Source organism: Hoplias malabaricus, chromosome X2 (assembly GCF_029633855.1).
Source record: "Hoplias malabaricus isolate fHopMal1 chromosome X2, fHopMal1.hap1, whole genome shotgun sequence".
Taxonomy (NCBI): domain Eukaryota; kingdom Metazoa; phylum Chordata; class Actinopteri; order Characiformes; family Erythrinidae; genus Hoplias; species Hoplias malabaricus.
Window position 1 is genome coordinate 41,175,343 of NC_089819.1, and position 20,520 is coordinate 41,195,862.

A 20,520-nucleotide genomic window follows, 5' to 3' on the forward strand; every position below is an offset into this window, starting at 1 on the left:
CCTAACTTTTCCTCACTCTTTCATTGGGTGCCCAACATTAGCTTCAGCTACAACCTTCAACTATAGCTTCTGAAGTGGCTTATTCTCTATTACTATTCCTATCATAACAACAGCTGAAAGAGTAGAGCAGACTACACCACTGAAACTAAAAGCCACTTCAGAAGCTAGAAGCTTTTAGCTGAATTACATGTTGGAAAAAGCATACATAAACTTTCTCAAACCACTAGTTTTTACAAAGTTACAATTGTGGACACCCAATATTAGCCAATACAGCTTCATGTAATTTGGCTATTTTCATGCTTATTATACTTTAAACTTTAATAATTTCACATAAACTTCATTTAAAACTGTAAACACATGCTAAAAATCATATCAGTTCATTAATAAGGTAAAGCTTTAAAATTACAATCAAAAAGAAGCTTCTCCTAGACCACAATGAGATCAGAGAAAAGAAACTTTAGCGTAGGTCTCCTGCTGCTCTAATGTGATTCCTGAGATAAAGACCTCAGTAATGTCACACGTGTCTCCCCTGGAGTTTGAGAGGAGATCTCAGTAAAGTCACAGTATGTGATCAGGTTTGCCAAATGAACTAAACACTCTCTCCTTTATCCTTTATCTCTCTCTCTCGTCTCCCTTTTGTCTAACCCTTTTGTCTCTTAGGGAATTTTAGGAGAATCCCAATTATGTCTTCCAAGTCATTACAGAGCAATATATGAGCAATACAATCACCAATCAGCTGGGAAAAAAAACACACAAATAAAAAATTAATAACGCAGATTATTTAATTAGATTATCACAGATTATATAGGACAAGTGCATATTAGGAAGCAGGTGAACAGCCAGTTGTAGAAGTGGATGTGTTGGAAGCAAGAAAAATGAGCAAAGGTAGGGGTCTATGCAACTTTGACAAGGATAAGATTGTGATAGTCATAGAGGTTTGGTCACAGAATCTCCAAAACAGACAGTCTTGTGGGGTGTTCCTAATATGCAAACGTTAGTACCTACAAAAAGTGGCCCAATACAGACAACAAGGTGAACCAAAGAGTCATTAATGTGTATGGGGCACAAAAACTGCTGAGAAATATTATGTAAGGTGGCAGAACTCACAATGCATCACAAATTGTGCTACATGAGCTCTTCTACGGAGCACTCTCTCCCACACCAGACAAGTAGCTTTGGAAGCACATGCCATTGTTGTTGGATCACAGTGGGCCTTCCTCTGACCACTTTTAGTAGGTATTAACCACAAGAGCTGCCATTTTGGAGATGCCCTGACCAAAACATTATAACCAACACAGTTTAGCCCTGTTCAAAATCTCTCAGATCCTTACACTTGCACATTTTCCCTGCTTTCAACACATCAAGAATTACTTTCACTTGCTTACGATACCCCTCCCCTTGACGTGCCATTGTAATGAGATAAGTGCTTTTCATTTCCTGTGGTTTTAGTCATGTGGGTGATTGGTGTATCCAAGTCCACTTAATTAGAACCACCAACCTCACACTTGTACTCAGCATTTACTTACAGTTAGGTTAAGAATGGAATGTGAAACAAAGCAATACTTCATTAAAATTTGATGTAAAATGTGAACAATTACAAACAAAACTAAATAACCAATTCTCCCAGTGGTTGCCAATTATCAAGCTGAATTCCTTATTTGAACTTGTAATAAATTAGTTGGGTGTGTTTTTCAGCTTTATTAAAGATGCTGTGTGTGCAGGTTTAACCCCCACATTAAAAAAACAGCAAGCAGCTGTGGGAAGGGTAAGTGTATTTTTCATTGTTTTTTTTTTTTTTTTGCTGATGATGAACTGTGTGATGAATGTCCTCACCGGTTTTGGCTTTGCAGGACCGTCTGTTTGGCTGCAGACTGAAGCCGTCTGCGCAGCTGCAACTGTATGAGCCCAGTGTGTTTGAGCAGATTTGACTACAACTCCCATAATCCTCACATTCATCACGATCTGCAGGGGAATACAACATATCACTCGCCAGTTAAAAAAAGTCAAAGGTAGTTCCACACTCACTGTCCATTTTATCAGCCCCACTGACCGTACAGGTGCATTCTGGAGTTCTACAATTACAGACTGTAGTTCATTTGTTGTTGCGCATACTTTCTAGTCCCCTTTCAAACTGTGCTTAAATGATCAGGACCCCCTCAAGACCTCCACAGGGCAGGTGTGATTTGGATGATGGATAATTCTCAGTGCTGCAGTAGCCCTGGCATGGTGGTGGTGTGTTGGTGTGTGTTGTGCAAGATCAGACACAGTACCTGATATTTCACATTGTGGGAATTTTGTTTGAATATTACAATATCATTCAACCTATGTCAAAGTCAAGTCAAAATCAAAGTCCAAGTCGGCTTTATAGTCAATGCTATAATATGTACAAGGAGGACTCAAAGGGATCTAGGGTGGAACCTGGAAACCTGGTCACCCAAGTTGTCTTTATAATGAAGGACCCCCTCCCACCCACTTTGCTTGAAAGGCTGTACACGTTGGAACATTGCTGTGAGGCTTTCAAAGCACTCACAACTCATCCCAAAGGCATTGGGTGGAGTTCCATCACCCCAGAGAACACAGTTACACTGCTTTGCAACTTGACGATGGAGGACTTTATATGCCTTGGTGACCTTAGGCTCATGTGTAGCTCCTCCAGAGCATTCCTGTTTCATTTCATATTTCAGAGATACAAACTATTTGTATGCTATTGAATGTTTGTGTCGCCAAGATTCAATAAAATTGTGAGTATGGTATGATGTATTTCAAATATTAATTCACGTAACTCAGCTGTTTCAGTCCCATATCTGGAATAATGTCAGATTTTCTAATATTTAAACAAAAATTGAAGACATGTTTTGTATAAACCCCTATTAAATTCAGTATCCTCCCATTAGCTAACTGATATTCAGATCGACATATTCTCTGCTCTTTTCAGTAAAGCATTATACTCAGTGAAAGATGATCTCCTGCCTCAGATAAATCAGGCGGAGAAGAGGTTTTAGAAACTGAAGTATTCCTTTAATGTGCTGTACACCTGACCTAAATACATAAAACCTGCTCTCAGTAGGGACTGGCATGTACACACACACAAACCTATGAATATGTAAATGAGCGCTCTGTAATTGGGAGAAGGTGAGTGATGGGTAAACGGTGTGTAGGCAGGCTTTACCTTCGAAAAATACAGTGAAAATTGGAATAAATAGAGCGTATGGTACATAACACCCACAACATACAGCTGAGAAGAAGAAACACTCTTAAAAATCAGTGTTTATCTACTAAGAATGAATTCAAAGAGTAAAACAAAGAAGTAAACAGTCATGCGAGGGGACCTGATACTCCATATGATTGACTTAGACTTACAAAGCCCATATCGTTTCACCAGAAAACTACACATTATGTAGTAATTGCATTAAAATGCTTCTACCTTTCATTTATTTCCCACATATAACATTTGTACACAAATCTTGTAGCATTAAAATCCCTTTTTTATATTTATTGGTTTAGAGGAACACTAACTTAAACATTTTCCAAGGCTTGATGTTACAAAACAGGCATTATTCATTTTGCACCAATATTTCCAGCCTTGCTTTATCCTTCGGAATTTAAAAATCTATGCCTTTAAGGCAGATATATGTAAAATGTGCTCTCTTCTAATAGGCTGCCCTTCTGTAAAAAGCAGTGTGGCCTAAAACAGAGCATATAACTTAGAATTTTAGAATGCAGAGAGCAAAAATGCTCAAGGCTGTAGAGGTGCTTTTGGGTAAATGTGTTGGTTTCTGTAACATCATAAAACCATGGGCCTCATCGTGGCTTTATTTCTATGTATGGATTATATAGATTTGGGTGTAAATAATGAAAAGTTAGGAAAATTCACTTTCTCTTAAATGTTGGAGACCAGAATCTCTTGCAAGAATCAAATATGTAAATGAGCTCTGTTTTGTTTGGCTTCCCGGTTATGTGCCAGTCCAGGTTAAGTGAGAGGTTGAGTGAGAGCTGAATAGATAAGTGAATGTGCCAGATTTATTACCTCAAATAATGTAGGGTATTTTTAAAGCAGGGCTTCATATAGGGACTGTTTCATGACTGAGACAAATTTATATGGGCTCTCCATTTGAATGCGTGGAGTAGTTATGATTAAGGGATAATGTGCTATAAAATTAAGGTAATGTCCCTCAAATGTATGGAAAGAAATCTGGAAACACACTGTCTGTGTGTGTGTGTGTGTGTGTGTGTGTGTGTGTTCATTACCTCTGCAGGTTCTTCCATCCTCCTGGAGCTCCATTCCATTTCCACAGTAACACACTGCTCCTGTTCTCATCATTACACAAGCAAACTCACACTGGAGTTTAACACAGCTCGGCACCAGCTCTGAAACACAAACACACACACACATGCACACACACAATTACATCACATTACACTGAACTTCTCTCAGGTTGAATGTGTTGTTTTCTGCCTGAAGCTGACAGACTGTGCTGTGAATCCACTTTTATTCCAGTTCTTTCTCTAAAGCAAACCATTTCTCACTATTTTTCCTGTTTCTTCTCAGCACCAGACAAAAGTTTTTTGGTTGCACAATATTAGATATATATCAAACCATGGTAATATGAAAGATATGAAAGAAGCCTGAAACAACAGGAGGAAATACAACGGATATATTTCACCATCTCAAACAGAAGCACCCAGTTGAGTACCAGGAAAGACCAAAAAGAAACTAGCAAGGAGAGCTCAACAGCCAATGTGAGTTCTAATAAGCAGACTACACTGACTCACTATAACATCTTTTTTAAATATGTTTTGTTATTTACTGTAATGCTTTGAGAGTAGGTTTTGTATAAATGTTTGTATAAAAACATTTGCTGTTTATATGCATGCACTACACTTTCCTGCACTTTGGTTTTGTGATAGATTTATTTGTGACATAATTTAATACAAAATCAGAATCTGTAAGTTAATGTTGGGTGCAAAATAACCTAATGTTTACAGACATGATACAGTTACATTTATATTTAAATAAAACTTAAACTTCTATGTTGTTGCAGTAGCATGTTCCTAAAATGAATATATTTTTCAGTCTTTTCTCATAGGGCCACAATAATTACATTATCGATTTTTTTTTCACGATATATAGATATTTCCTCAGTCATTTTTGCTGAACTCGATGTCGCCCATTGTGTTTACCTGCATGTTTGTTTACATAAAAAAGACCTATATTTTAGCCACTCTCTTTATAATTTTCTCTGGTTTTGACTAGTCATTCTGTTCAAGAGCTGATTTGTCAATTTGTTTGTGAAAACAGAGGTTTTATTTATTTAGGATATTTAAACATTTTCATATTTCAACTGTAAAACCTAACTGCACTTCTTAATGAAAGTTAGCGTAACTTAAATGATACAGAAATGTGGGATCACTCAAACTGAGCCAAAAAAAATAAATAAAAATAAATAAAAAAAGGATAATTAAGATACACATTCAGGTAATGTGTGTAAGATCAACGTTTTGGTATATTTTGCGTAAAGGTGATTTTTTCAATTAGGTATAAGGTTTTTTTTTCCAGTTTTTTCTCCGCATGGGGACATGTCTGTGCCGAAAAATGGTTGAGTACCAAATTTGAAGCAGAAAAGTGAAAAGTGGATAGATGCTGATAATTTACACTGTACAGCACACATTTAAACTCACACAAATACACTTCCAGTTCCATCTTAAATGCTCCTAACGCTACTACACTAACACCAGTTTATTTGACATTTTTGTTACACTTTATATAATAAAGCAGTTACAGAGGCCTGGATGTTAACTGCTGCACCATTTAACGTGAAACAAAGCTGGAAGCTGGAGAATAAAAAAGGTAAGCTGGCTTCTTCTTCTCTCATTCCATCTTAAAAACTGTAGTGGTTGTGTTGGTTCGTTTACTTGTGTTTATGTTTCTGTTGGTGGAGTTAAATTCAATTGCTACAACACATTTTCTTATCATTAGTCACTCCACCTAAAAATCTTCTGTGGCGTTTCTGTTTATGTGTGACGCATCGACATGCTCTCTCCTAATTGGCTGGACGCAGTCTATCGGCGGCAGTCTTTTGAGAGTTCCTGAACACAACACAACCCATCATGCACTCCACGCACAATTTAAATGAAAATAATCTGTTGAGGCAAAGTATGGAGAAGGGTAATGCTGCAGGCCGTAGCCCCAGTGGGCGTGAGTAAAGGGCAGAGCATATGCAGCATATCATTTTCGACTGCAGCCAATTACACAAGAGAGTCTTGATGTCAGTCACTTTTTATTAAGTCTATCACCAGCCAGAGTTAGTTTGTCCATCATTTTTTAATGCAGCCAATGGTGTTCACGTCCTCTCCTACAAGGGTTTGTTTAGCGGCGGCAAAAACATGGCGGACAAGCACTAAGTTGAAATGCCAGGTAACTTACAGATTTATTTTAGGTATAAATTAAACAGGATTTAATAGACTGTTTATCAAGTGTTGAATCGGTACCGCTATAACTAGGAAGCGAGGTTTGCTTAGAATAAGTTAGTGCTCACCATTTCTTAAAAATAACATTTATGTTTCACATGATATGTAACTTAATTTTGTATGATAGGCCATTACTCTTGGTTAGTCAGGGGTCAGAAAAACCAAGTTCATCAGTGGACCAGCATACACTCAAGGTATGGTAACACTAAACAGTTATAAAGTCTTTCCTTGTTTATGCTGTAAACAATGGTTGATTTAAAAGTAGTTAAATTGCTTGTTACCACTTATTTTATTTCTTTGAACAGACTGAACTATTTTACAATGCACTAACATTCTTATTACCTAAGTAAATAGATTACATTGAAAAAAGAATACACAACTATGTAGTTCTGCTTCAAGAATAACAGCTTGGAAGTAAACCTGATTTTTTTTTCACATATCACTGAATATGGAGTCTGCATTACAGAAAGTCCTGTTTCTAAATTCTGAAATTTACAACAGATTTTTTACAATAAAAAAAGGACTTACTCTAACATACTTTTTTGTAGAGGAACATTGTGTATGTTTGTTTATGTTTCTTTAAATAGTGAGAGATTATCATGAAGTGCCAAAATAACTACGGCACCAAACGTCCCCACTGACTTCAGCAAAATAGGGTATAGCCCCCAGCATCGCCACTAACTTCCTCACACACACACCCCATAGAAGTGCTGAGAGCATGTCTGAGGAAGACATACAACAAACTCCCAATCTTCCAGGACATTTACCAGTCGTGACACCTGATAAAGACTCAAACTCACAGCAGACTGCTGTCTCTGAGCACACAACCTGTTTATCAGGCTACCATCTGGTAGACTGTACAGAAGCATCTGTACTACTACTGAATCAGCTGTTTTTGTTCCCAAATTTCTGATTTTTCATGAAATCACTTAATGTATCTGTTCATGTGCTTACATACCTTGCTGTCAATGCTGCTATCCTCTTTCATTTGTCACATGTACTGTATACTCATCAATTTGTGGTGTTAGTTATGGACAGTTGCTAAAGATCACTGCATCTGTGCACACACATTTATTTATTCATATTTAAAGCTATGACACTGCAGTTTGGTTGTCTTCTGTCTGCACTATAGTTAGATATAGTCATATCTTGCACACATGCTCATTTATTAAAAATCCATAACATGACTTATGGATCTGCTCATTATTATATGTTTAGTACATTTCTGCATGTACAATATATGTTATAGTTATCTTTTCTGCTGTATACACTGTATTGTATAGCTGTAATTTTCTCAGCCTCACCACAAGCATTTCAGTGTGTGGATGTCCTTGGCATGGTGCCACACTGTAAAAAGAAAATTGCTTCAATTGGTAACCAGTAATTCAATTAAGTTTATCCAACTTAATTTTTTAAGTTTTTTAAGGATAACCTTAAAAAAATTAAGTTGGATAAACTTAATTTAATTACTTGTTACCAATTGAAGCAATTCAATTAAGTTGGATCAACAATTTTCTTTTTACAGTGCACGGAGGAATGTGTATGTGTGTGTAATTCAAATAAATCTTTGTGGAAAAATAATATTTGTTACATTTATTTGGTTCACTAGAACGCTGAACAATGTATTTAATAATAATACAAAGTAATAATATAACAATGAATTATCAAAGAATAATTATGAATACCACTTTAAATTCATGCAAACACCAAGTTCTCATTTACAGACTAGAAAGTGAGTAATTGCTTATAAGAAATCAGAAATGTATAATCACGTTAGATAATTTTATATAACACTGATACAAAATAAGTAAGCAGATTGTTCTGTATACATCACATAGCCTAACAGTAAAATAAAAGCAGCAAATGTGTATTAATATTGATAACAAGATTAGAGTAAAGTATTTTATATTAAATGTAATGGAAATGAGATAAAGATATATGATATATAAAGACAATGGTAAGAATAAAAATTAAGCAGGGGTTAGAATTTTTCCATTGGAAAAAGGAACCAAAACTAGCTTCCTCGTCTTTTGAAAATTGAAAAGTGTTAATGAGCTCTATAGTTTGATCATATTAGGCTACCACAACTTAAAATTATTTGCACTGATAATTGGCTACAGTGAAATTACGTCAGATTTGTTCATTTTCTTACTGTAGTGTAATGACATTTACAGTAACTTTTAGGCAGATCAGATACTTTACTTATACACTGTAAAAAGAAAATTGCCTCAATTGGTAACAAGTAATTCAATTAAGTTGGATCAACTATTTTCTTTTTAGAGTGTAGATAAGCTGGCTAATTAATGAACAAACTAAAGGCAAGACATGGCAAGTTTATTTATAGAGCACCTATCATACACAAAGGGCAATTCAAAGTGTATTACACAGTGAAAAGAAAAGTTAATATGAAGTTAAATTAATATCATGTGGTTGCCCCCCCCCCCCAGGTTACCTTTCTCTATGCACCCAGTTTAAAGCTGTAATGTTTTACTTGCCTGGTCTTGATAATAAAACCATAAGAACAAGTTACCGCTTTCTCTACTGTAGCGTTTTGTTGGTTGAAAGTCAGTGAAGGTGTTGCTTGTGTAGAGCTATGGTATAAGTAATTAGGGTCTTGATAATTGTTGGTATTAATTATTAGACGTGTTTAATATTAATTTGTAGTAATTCACGGTTTAAGTACAAACAACTACTTGTGATTTAAGTAATGCAAACTTAAATACAATGACTCTAGTTCACTGAATTCACTTGACATAGTTAACCACATATAACTTCTTACAAGTGAGTTGTTTGTACTCAGAAATGATTATTGTTCTGAAGAGGAGTGTAACTGTGTTATTATGCTGTAATATCATTATATCAGTGGCATAAAATGACAATAATATAATTTATCGCAATTATTTCTTGGACAATATATCGACCACAGAAATGGCTATAGCGACAGGCCTAATTGTCACTTCTCAAAAAATATAATTATCACAAAAATACCCTGAAATACTGTGATATTATTTTAGGGCCATATAGCCCACCTCTCTTACAGTAGATGAATGAATAAATGTAAAAATGTATAGGCATCTGAATGGCTATTCTTCTCTTTAACTAATTATTTTCTGAATTACCAAGTTTTTCAGTCACACAAAAATCATATTTAGAAAGGAATATTTTATTTTTAATGCAGTGTCAGGCTGCATGGCATTGCAAAAATTAAAAAATATATTCATTCTGAATGGTGAAAGTGTTTTGCATTGAATGCAGGAAAAGACTGGATAATCATATAATATTTTTACAATGATCTCATAATGAGAACGATTACATATATCAGGTCTATTTAAGATGAGTTCACTTGTCAAAGTGAACAGAAGCTTCTGTTACAGATCTCCAGCAGTATTTTAAGCTGAAAAAACCTGCACAGCAAGAAGAATACAGTTCACCAAAAGGCCGCAGGACATAAAACCCGCTCCTTCATAAAGTCGGGACGGACGCTGCCTCATTCACTGAGCATAACTCAGCACTTTCTGGTGTAAATGGCATTTAAAGCCTGTTTCCTTTGATGCATTTCTCCAGGGTCCGCTCCGGCTCAAGGTTGCTGTCAATAGGACGCAGTTAAAGCTCAGATTTACAGTCTACTCCCAGGAATCTGTCACCTTAGCGGCACTTAGTGCGTCGTAATGCTAATTTGCGCAGTTTGCCGCCCTTACTCATGGACTGCGCTCAGGTGAAGAACGACTGCAATTCACAAAAGCGCCAGAAACAGGGCTGCAATCAACTGCAAAAGAGTTTAATATCAATAAACAATTCAGAGCATTTTTCATTCCCTCGCCCTCATTGGGTCACCTTCCTCGCATCGTCATCATTATACAGACAGTTTTGTATTCGGACAAAAAAACATACACACACACACACACACACACACACACACAGTGTTTGGGTGTGGAAAGTAGATTTTGAGGCTTATATAAAGCGCCTGTCTGAGCCTGTCCAAATATCTGACAGTTATTCCACAGAAACAACTCAAAAACACACTCAGCGACACTGTTCTGACTTGAAATGAATAAAGGCATAAAGGCCAAAAAAGCCAAGACATGTTCAGTGTTCTGGATCACACACACCACTCAAGCACATCCCAAAGGTATTGGATGGCGTTTCATCACCCCAGAGAACACAGTTCCACTGTTCCACGGACCAGTGTCAGGGGCCTTCTGTAATACCCCTCTGTAATATGGATGCAGGCGAGGAATCAGAATACAAATTCAACTGGGTTTTATTAAAGTCCATGACAAGAACAGACTAGGAAAAACAAGACTGGTCTAAAATAACACTAAGAACATCAATGCTAAACGAGGGAAAATAGCTGGAACAAGGAAAATACATCAAACATGACACCTATAACACCTCAACACAACATACAACAACATATCAACTAACGCAAATTAAAAGAACAAGACAAAAACAAGGGCCATCACTGAAATGGCTCCCTAATCCCTCATTAGTATTGTGCTATTTAGTTCACTAAGTAGCGCTGAGAAACTCAAGTGCATTCAGACACGTCCACTGTCTCTTGCTTAAAAGGAAACAAACTCTGTTTCACATTCAGCTCATGTATTGAGCTATGATGCTTATCATGAATTACGAGGGTGTGGTAGGAGATAGTAGTGCCCTCAAAATCATGCTTAAATTAAAGTTAGGATTCGGACACTCCAAGAAAAACGGTGACACACCCAATAGTGCCCTAAAACATGAATAGGACGGCCGAGGTGTATAAATACACCAGGAGAGGACCAAGGAATACCTATAGGAACAATTATTACTATGGTGACTCTCGGCTGCAATGCATGACAATGTTGGGATGAGGGAGGAGCGAGGGTGGTGATTCACAACCAATACAAACAAAAGCTAAAAGGAGCAGGAACACATTCCTAAGAAAACATAGAAGCAATATGACATGGAAAAGTGCAGGGCTGCATGTTGGCATTAAGCATGGTTTAGGCTCAAGTGCAGCTGCGCCAGAAGAATATCAGGTTGACTCTAGGCAATATAGCAAATATTTCTCATTTTAAGTTGTTTGTAAGATTATTATAAAAAGCATTTTTGCAGTTCTAGCCATTATGTCCACAGGTGTGAGTGAGTGACTGGGTGAGAGTGTAATGCCCTGTGATTAGCTGGCACACAGTTCAGGGTGGATTTCTACCTTGTGCCCAGTAATTCTGGGAAGGCTCAAACCTAAGTCTAACATTGTATAAATGGAAGAGGTTGGAAGACAAAGGAATGACTGAATTAATTAAATAATTAATGCATTAAAATCAGCAAAATATAAAGTATTTTTCATTCATCAGTTATTATTATTATTATTATTATTATTATTATTATTAGTAGTAGTAGTAGTAGTAGTTTACAGTGCCCTAAAGACATAGAATCACAGTATGTCATTAAACAAAAAGAGAGACCCACAATCACTATCTGTTGAGAGATGTATATTTAATATTCAGGATATATTCATAACCCGTACTAATCTGAGAGGACCGGCCCTTTAAGCAAAGCAGACCAAATGGAGCATGTTTAAAAATGTATAACACCATTTAAAACATTTATTGCTTAGCTTTCTGAGTCTAGAAGACGTACAAAGAAGAATCATTGGAGAAAATGAGTGACTGGCCCTTTAAGACAGATAAATGAGCTTTGTTCTGGTTGGCTGCATCAATGAAAACAGTAGTCTAGGCATAAAACAATCCTTATGACTTCTTATAACAACTCCCTTTTGTCACTTAATATAACGTTATTTATCTGTGTGAATTTGGAGTATATTTCAAAATAATAACTACATTTTAGCATTTAAAGGGCCCATGTCGTTAGTTTATGAACGTGGTTTACTTTAGAAGTATCTATTCTTTTGAAATTTTGCAGTGTTACAACTACTACCACATTTAAAAAATTCCGCCTATTCAACCTGACATCAGAAGGATTGATTCTACTGTTTTAATTGAAACAGCTCATTTGCATATATCAGTCCTAAAGCAAGTGTCAGTCATTTTCTCCACTGGTTGCTCTTCACTGCATAATGAAACAGTACTTATACTGACACCTGGCTGCAAGGATGTATCTGAGATTCCCTGCTAAACCTAACTGAAACATGGACTCTTCCATGAGGGACCCACCCTGTGTAGCATAATCTCCTTCATTCAGACTACAAAGCAGTCTGATTCTTCATTTCATGTTCATGTTAACCAGTTCCATAAATGTTATGATACGTGGTGAGAGCCAGTGTGGATGTTTAATTCTAGGAGGACAGAAAATGGCCATATACAAGACTTTTTATTGTTATTATTACATGGGATCAAACAGAAGACTTAAGATCAGAAAAAGTTAACATAAGTGCTCTTTAATGCTACTAGAATTAAACTGCAATATTAGAGACTCTAGGCTCACTGTGTTGTTAAGTTTCTGAGAGAAATTAGCTCTTTTGTTATTCTCATCTTGGAGTAACTATTAATGCCTGACATACTGGAAATGACAGAACAATTCTCAACAATTTATGAAACATGTCACATCCTTCAGAGCAGAATAGAAAAGAAAAATCTCAACAATATCTGAACAATATCTGACTTTTAATTGTTTTCCTTCGTCTTCCAAAGCTGAACTGACAGCAGCAATTAGCGTCCGAACAATGCGTGACACGGCACCATTCTCTCGGCCCGCTTGCACAAAACCAGAACAATCCGTCAACTCCAAGCAATCCAAAAACTACTTCTCCAATTTGTTTCAGAAAAGATCCAGTGATTGGTGCCCACTTTCACAAAGAGAGTTACAGAAAATAATAGAAACATGTAAAATACAAAGAAAATGAAACAAACAAAGTCACAATGTGTCTTTCAGAGCGTTTGGCCCATGGTAGCTACTTATTTTACTCTCTTTTTTTTCCCTTTTCCATTAGGCAAATTTGGTACCTGGCACCTGGAACCAGGTACTTTGAATACCCGCTTGCTTGTGGTTCCAATGAGCTAAGTAGAGACTAAACTGTGATGTGCAAATCATGAAGAGCCCTGACTGGCCAGAGACAATTGTCACTCTACACAATGCAATGCAGACATCCAGCACAAATGAGCCATTTAACAAAATACTCTCCACACTACAGTAGCAATCACATTTCCCAGCTCATAATATTGAGATCTTCCAGATCTAAAAAGCTGAGATTTTTCAGAGGTTGCTGACTTTGTTACTTTCTACAGTGAGCTCTGTGTAGCACCAATGTATCTTTTATCATATGAAAACTGTGAAATAAAAATAAAAATAAGATGAAAATTGGCACAATTTGGATACTGTCAGCTGCCAGTAGAACAATAGAATATATAGTATGTGCCAGTCTGTAATGTGTTTTGCTGGTCATAGTCAGCATTACTCAGGCATTTCCTTCGTTTACATTCACTAAACTAAGGCTTATGGACACACATACCTCAACAGAAGCGTGTGCAGATTTTGGTCCCTACAACATGATGAATGTATGGACCATACTCACAGAAGCACACACAAACACACACACACACACACACAAAGGCACACTGCATACAATCACCTCCCAACCTGGGAAAACAAATCCAACTCAGTCACATAGGAGATTTATCAAAGGGGGAAAAACCTGTAGTGAGGAGCCCTGCTGTTGTGTGTGTGTATATATGTATATATATTCAATATATATACACAATGTGTGTGTGTGTGTGTGTGTGTGTGTGTGCATGTGTGTAAACAGTAATTACATACAAGTTGTTCATTTTTTAGCATCAGAAAATACAGCAGAAAACATATATTTAACTGAAAATCACACAGAAGCCTCAACAACTAAATGCAAATTACATTTTCTGCATTTACTCTGTTGACACTTTGCTTTTATTCCAGCTTCCACTCTTTTCAAGACACTCACTTTCAGTTTCTCGAACTAACCTGAGGCCACAGCTGCAAAGTTTAAAGCCATCACACACTGACAATTCTAAACAACAAGTGGAATCTCACAGAAGTTCAGCAGAAGGTAACATTTTGTATCATTTTCACCATCCGGTATTTAGTGTTTGGTGTGAAGAATATAATCAGAGATACACCTGATCTAAATCATTGAGTGTCGTTAATTATGCCCACTATATAAATGCCTTTAGATGCGGTCTGCACATTATGATAGAACTAGCTTGTTATTCACTCACTCACATTCTTAGTCATGTTTAGGAACCAATTCAAAATGTGGTGCTGTTCAGTACTTACATACTCACTCACATTTGGGAACTACTCATAAACACAAACATGGTGTGGACTGAAAGTTTAGAATCTGCCGTTTCTCCACATTATTTCTCCATTTGTTCCAGTCAGAAATAACTCACATAAAATTACAGCATGACTTTGCTGCTGATGAAAAGGAACTAAATTTAACAGAAGGGAATCTGGGACTTGGTGGAAAAGGCAAAACTGAAATTCTGTTTATTCGAGTGTTTAGACAACGCAGAGTCAAAGCAGCCGTCTCAGACAAGCTGAGCTTCTGCAGGCGACAGAGAAAAATAAATATTAAAGAGCAAACAAACGAATACATGAATAAATAAATGTCAGAGAGGGAAGGGAGGAGGAAGTAAAGCTGAAGCAGAGCTGTGAAACACGCCTCTCTCCAATCAACACTTCATAACTTACACCCAGCACGGAGCTCAGACACGAGAGATCACACACACACACACACACACACACACACACACACACACACACACACAGAGCTTGATGTTCTTCAACACTCTTAAAGAAACACTAGGTAGTAACTTGAATCATCAAAATCACTGTGATGCTTCAATGATTGCTCCATTGCTACTCTGGGATCAGCACTTCAGAAACTGCACTATGTAATTTTTGGAGGAGGGTAGGAAAACCCCCCACACTCTCTCCCCTCCCCCTTCAGGACACTGCTACAAAAGGGACATCTATAATAAGCCCAGGAGCAAAAATACACAATTTACCTAGTATTCCTTTAAAACCCATAGTTTACAGAAATATTGGACACAAATGTACTCCTAATAAATCCATATTACACTGTACAAATGATCTGTATTTTCAGTGAAAGCAATTGAAATCTAATAACGCGGCCTGTGACGAGGGGGTGTTTATAACTAAGTGGCCAGTTATGGCCATGTAAATCATTACTAAAACGTCTAATCAACATGAAACTATCAGATCAATACATGCAGTGTTTGCATTTCTTGTAAATCATTGTCATATATTCTACCTCTCCCAGCAGAAAAGTAGCTAAAGAAAAAAAATCCACAGACAAACAAAAAACACACAAACCAAACAGCGAACAAAAGACACGCCTTCAGTCTAAAACAACACGATCCCTGCTCAGGTCTAAAGATGGATCTCTTTAGTGCGCTGTGATGCTGTTTGTCTTTGAAACGCCAGCTTTCTTCCTCTTTACCGTCTCTCTCCGGGGAAATCACTTCTTCCCTTCGTTTCCTTGTGTCTAGTCACTTACGGTGAGATGTAATGAGCTGATGCTGAGTTTCCACTTCGGCTCCAATGAGCCTCTACAGCTCCTCTGTTACCGCTTGCCTGTAGCCGCTATTTTAGACCATGATTTTTGTCATTGTGTTGATTTTATTGTTGTAATGAACTTCCAAAAATAATGTACGCTGTTCTCAAGTGACCTCTCCATGCTCAAATTATATTTATTCTCCTGAACAGAAGGGTATTAATCAGATGTTTGTTCCTCTTTACTGCGGTAACAGCCTCTACTCTTCATCAACAACAGATGTTGGACCACTTCTCTGAGGGTTTGTTGGTATATTCAGCCACATAAACCTCAGTGAGATGAGGTACTGATGTTGGAAAATCATTTTGGATCACAAATACCAGTTCAACTCATCCCAAAATGATTGCATAGAGCTCTATCACTGCAGAGAACACAGATCCACAGCTCCACTAACCAATGCTTTGGGGCTTTATACCTCTGCAGCCCACATTTAGCCTTAGGCTCATATACTGATGCTCAAGATTGTTTCATTTCAATTCTATGAAGAGTATAGGAACTCTGTATGTATATCTGAATTCAGTCATTTAAAAGGTGTCTATTAGACATTTTTTTGGGCATTATGTGTTGACAAGCATTACAGGTCACTGGTAAAAAAAAATCTCATTCAACCTAATATGAAAATATGAAGATATAGACATCTATCACAATACAAGCCTTTAGAGTCAATTATTCATAGTATTCAAAATAGGTGTGGCTAGCAGCTCAATTTAGTCACAGCGTTTTCATACATCGAGAAAGTGGACATTATTTAAAAGAGATGTCAGGAGGAGAGTCCAACTCCTTGCAGAGAGAGAAAGAGAGTGAGAGAGAGAGAGAGAGAGAGAGAGAGAGAGAGAGAGAGAGAGAGAGAGAGAGAGAGAGAATAGCTACTGCAGCCAAGACACTTGTACTAGGACACTTATCTCTGGAGAATGAGCTTCAGGCGAAACAGAAGATCTACGACACACTGCTCAGCAGAGACCATTTTCAGTGGGAGACAAAAGTCCCGCTAACTCCACACCTCCAGCTCAAAATTCCTCTCCAAACGCCAATATTCCCACAGCGTGAGGTGGAGGTTAAAGTTAAGGTGGTAGGAACAGATTGGAATAAAGGAGAATATGAGAGAATTACCTCTCTAACCTTGATCTCATTAAACAATGAAAGGAAAAGGAAATCTCAGTTGCTATAGCAGCAAAGGGAGTGGGGAAAATCCACCAAATACATTATTTTAAAACAACTTCAATTGAACTCAATGAGTCTGAAAGGATGTAGAGCTATAAAGAAGCCCTCATCCCTGAGAAAATAAATAACAAATAAGTACATCAAACAGGTTTTACAGAGTATAGAGTCTAAATTTGGGATTAGTTTTACTTGGATCAGAAGAAGTAAAAAAAAAAAAAACATTTAAACCAACTTCTAGGACTGATTCTTTGACAGAAAAGTGAGCTTAGTGTCACCAAATATTTAAGGCATTACACTGATGTCTGACTTGAACTTAAAAGGGCATACTCTGTAAATGATGGATAGAGCAGCATGAAAACGAAAGGAGAGAGAGAGAGAGAGAGAGAGAGAGAGAGAGAGAGAGAGAGAGAGAGAGAGAGAGAGAGAAAGAGAGAAAGAGTTACCGTTCAGATGGGTCTAAATATAACTAAGGCCGGGTGAGTGGAGGTAAATTTGTCCAGAATAACACCTCACCTCATTAATATTAATGTGATAATAAAAGCCATGATTCACACTCACTTGAGATCAAAGACAGAGAGAGAGAGAGAGAGAGAGAGAGAGAGAGAGAGAGTCGTTAAACACTGATGGCTGACCAAAGCCCAACTTTCCACAACTGTCAAAAAATGATTTTTTTTTTACACATACGCATATATATATATATATATATATATATATATATATATATATATATATATATATATATATATATATTAGTATATATTATTTGGTCAGTGTCACTGCTGCGCTGAGAAAAGTCCTTCTACTGAAAATATGCAGCCAATAACATCCAGGGTCCTGTGTCTGCTGATGAAGGACTAAAGGGCAATCAACACAAACTGTGCAGCAACAAATGATGCTACTGTCTCTGACTAACGAGGTTGGTGTGTCTAATACAGTGGACGATTAGTGTACTCTGTGGTTAAAAACACCAGCAACCTTGCTGTGTCCAACCCACCAGTGAAACACACACTAATCATTTTTTTAAAAGTTCACCTATATGGTAAGTGGAGCTGATGAAAAAAAAAGTATTTAATATATTATATTGAACCCTGTTAGTGACTATACATAAGGATCAGATTTGTACTGTTCCATTATATCTCAGGACACCTCAGCGTATGTGCTACTCTCACATTGTGTGCATGCGTGTGTGTGTGTGTATCTGTGTGTGTGTGTGTGTGTGTGTGTTTTGCTTCTATTGTGACAATGAGGGATGAGGTCTGACCACAGCAGGCCACTGGAGGACTGAGAAAATAGAATAGAGCAGTGTGTGTGTTTGTGTGTGTCTGAGAGAGAGAGAGAGAGAGAGAGAGAGAGAGAGAGAGATAAAAGAGAGTATAGACTTTTATTCCATTACCACCTGGACTCTTCATAATACAAACTGACTAAGTCTGTCATACTTAGATCATAACTGTGATAACTACTGTAGCAGCCTGGATTTTATTTTATAAAATACAATATGTCCCATATGGATTATACTGGGATTTTTTTTTTATTTTACATAAAAAAATAACATTTTATAAACTTGATTACTATTAAATCAGAAATGAAGATGCAGCGGGCAAGAGAACAGTTTAAAAACTATACGAGTTTTCCTTTAAAGCATATGCCCATTGATTATATCATAAAAAATATTGTCACTATCCAAAGCATAAAAAAAAGCATATCCCTCCAAATTAGTAACTTTACAGGAGAAGGGGGGAAAACATTCTTAACATTCAGTGGCAGTCAATGTAAAAAGATTTTATTCCAAGTAATTTTGAGGCATTTCTATTGGTTCATTCATTATTAAATTTTTACACAATGTCAAGGACACCTGCTGTGTCCAAGTGATGTAGAAAACTAAAAGTCCACAAAAAAAATGGACATACAGGCTCTACATCCTGAGGAGGCTCAGGTCAGGTCTTTACTGTCATCTCGAAGGTAACTATTCCTCGATGTGGAACAGCTACTGGATGCCTTGAATATCCCTCTGGGATTAATAAATATCTAAGGTGCTTTATTGACATGACAAATTAGTTACATTTGTTATATTTATATTTATTTGTTATATTGTTATATTTGTTTTATATATATATATATATATATATATATATATATATATATATATATATATATATATATATATATATATATATATATATTTAGAAAATGTTTAAATAAAATGGGACGATCTGCAGGAGCTGCTCGTGAACCTAAGAACACCATGCTCATAGTAAGAGTCAGCCAGAGGGATATAAGGCACCCCAGCATTGAGCTGTGGAGCAGTGGATCTGCATTCTCTGGAGCACTGAAGCTCCAACCATTACCTCCGAGACAAGCTGGAGTGGTGTTTTGGACCAGAACTAATTCCCCAACATCAGTACCTGACCTCACTGACGTACTTGCCATTTAACCCACACTGCAATGTTCACACAACAGCCCAAAAGAGTAGTATTTACACCAAATCTAGAAAATAACAAGGTACACAAGAGTCAGAGTTGATCTTATATGCACCTTATGCAGTCGGCTCAAACAAAAAACATGGATCTAACGTTTTAAATGCTTTAATAACAATTAAATGAGGTCTGTGATTAAAATGAAGCAAAACAAACCGTTTAAAAGAACAAAGGCAATGTTAATCAAATAAAATCACACAGACACTTTATGACATGAGGAAATGAAATAAAAAATAGCAAAATAATAAATAAAAAGGCGCATGAAACTAATCACAGATAACAACCCTCAGTAGACAATGAAAGATAATGAAGGCATTCGGTTGATGTCATGAATGAGTAAACTGGCATTCATCATCATGACACCCAACAAATGCAAATAAATAAATTATAAATGCATTATAAATAAATAAATTATAAATTAAATAAACAAATAAAGTAAATACATAAAAAAAACAATAAACACAAACATGAGCAAAATACTGCAGTAAAGACTCATCCATGCTGAAAAATCCCCAAAAATATCCAAGGTTTAATCCAGAAACTAGTTTCAAGTTTTATTTGTCACACATCGCCACACACAGTATAACATGCAGTGAAATGCTTACACGACTCTCCGTTACCGAGGAATAAAATACAAGGAGAAAAATTCAATACAATACAAAGAGAAAAAAATGTAAATAAATACAAATACAAAGTTTAAAAAATACAAGTATACAACAGATAATCAGAACGATAAGGTCAGATGTTAGGTCTAATAAACCGTAAGGAATTATCTATCTATATACATTTGGATGTATACAGCCATGTGTGCATCAAGAGTAAAGTGACACTGTGTATGTGTGCAAGCAAGCAGGAGGTAGTGTTTTGGAT

General features: G+C 36.7%; 1 protein-coding gene across 1 annotated transcript in view; it reads right to left on the minus strand.

Moving 5' to 3' along the window:
• LOC136676248 (low-density lipoprotein receptor-related protein 1B-like) overlaps positions 1–20,520 on the minus strand; it is a gene marked incomplete at its 5' end in the record, with an annotated part of 218,771 nt that overhangs the window by 180,836 nt on the left and 17,415 nt on the right. Inside the window, 2 exons of the mRNA XM_066653107.1 lie at positions 1,834–1,962; positions 4,249–4,368. Of these exons, the coding sequence (XP_066509204.1) occupies positions 1,834–1,962; positions 4,249–4,368 (249 nt within the window). The remainder of the gene's footprint in view (positions 1–1,833; positions 1,963–4,248; positions 4,369–20,520) is intronic.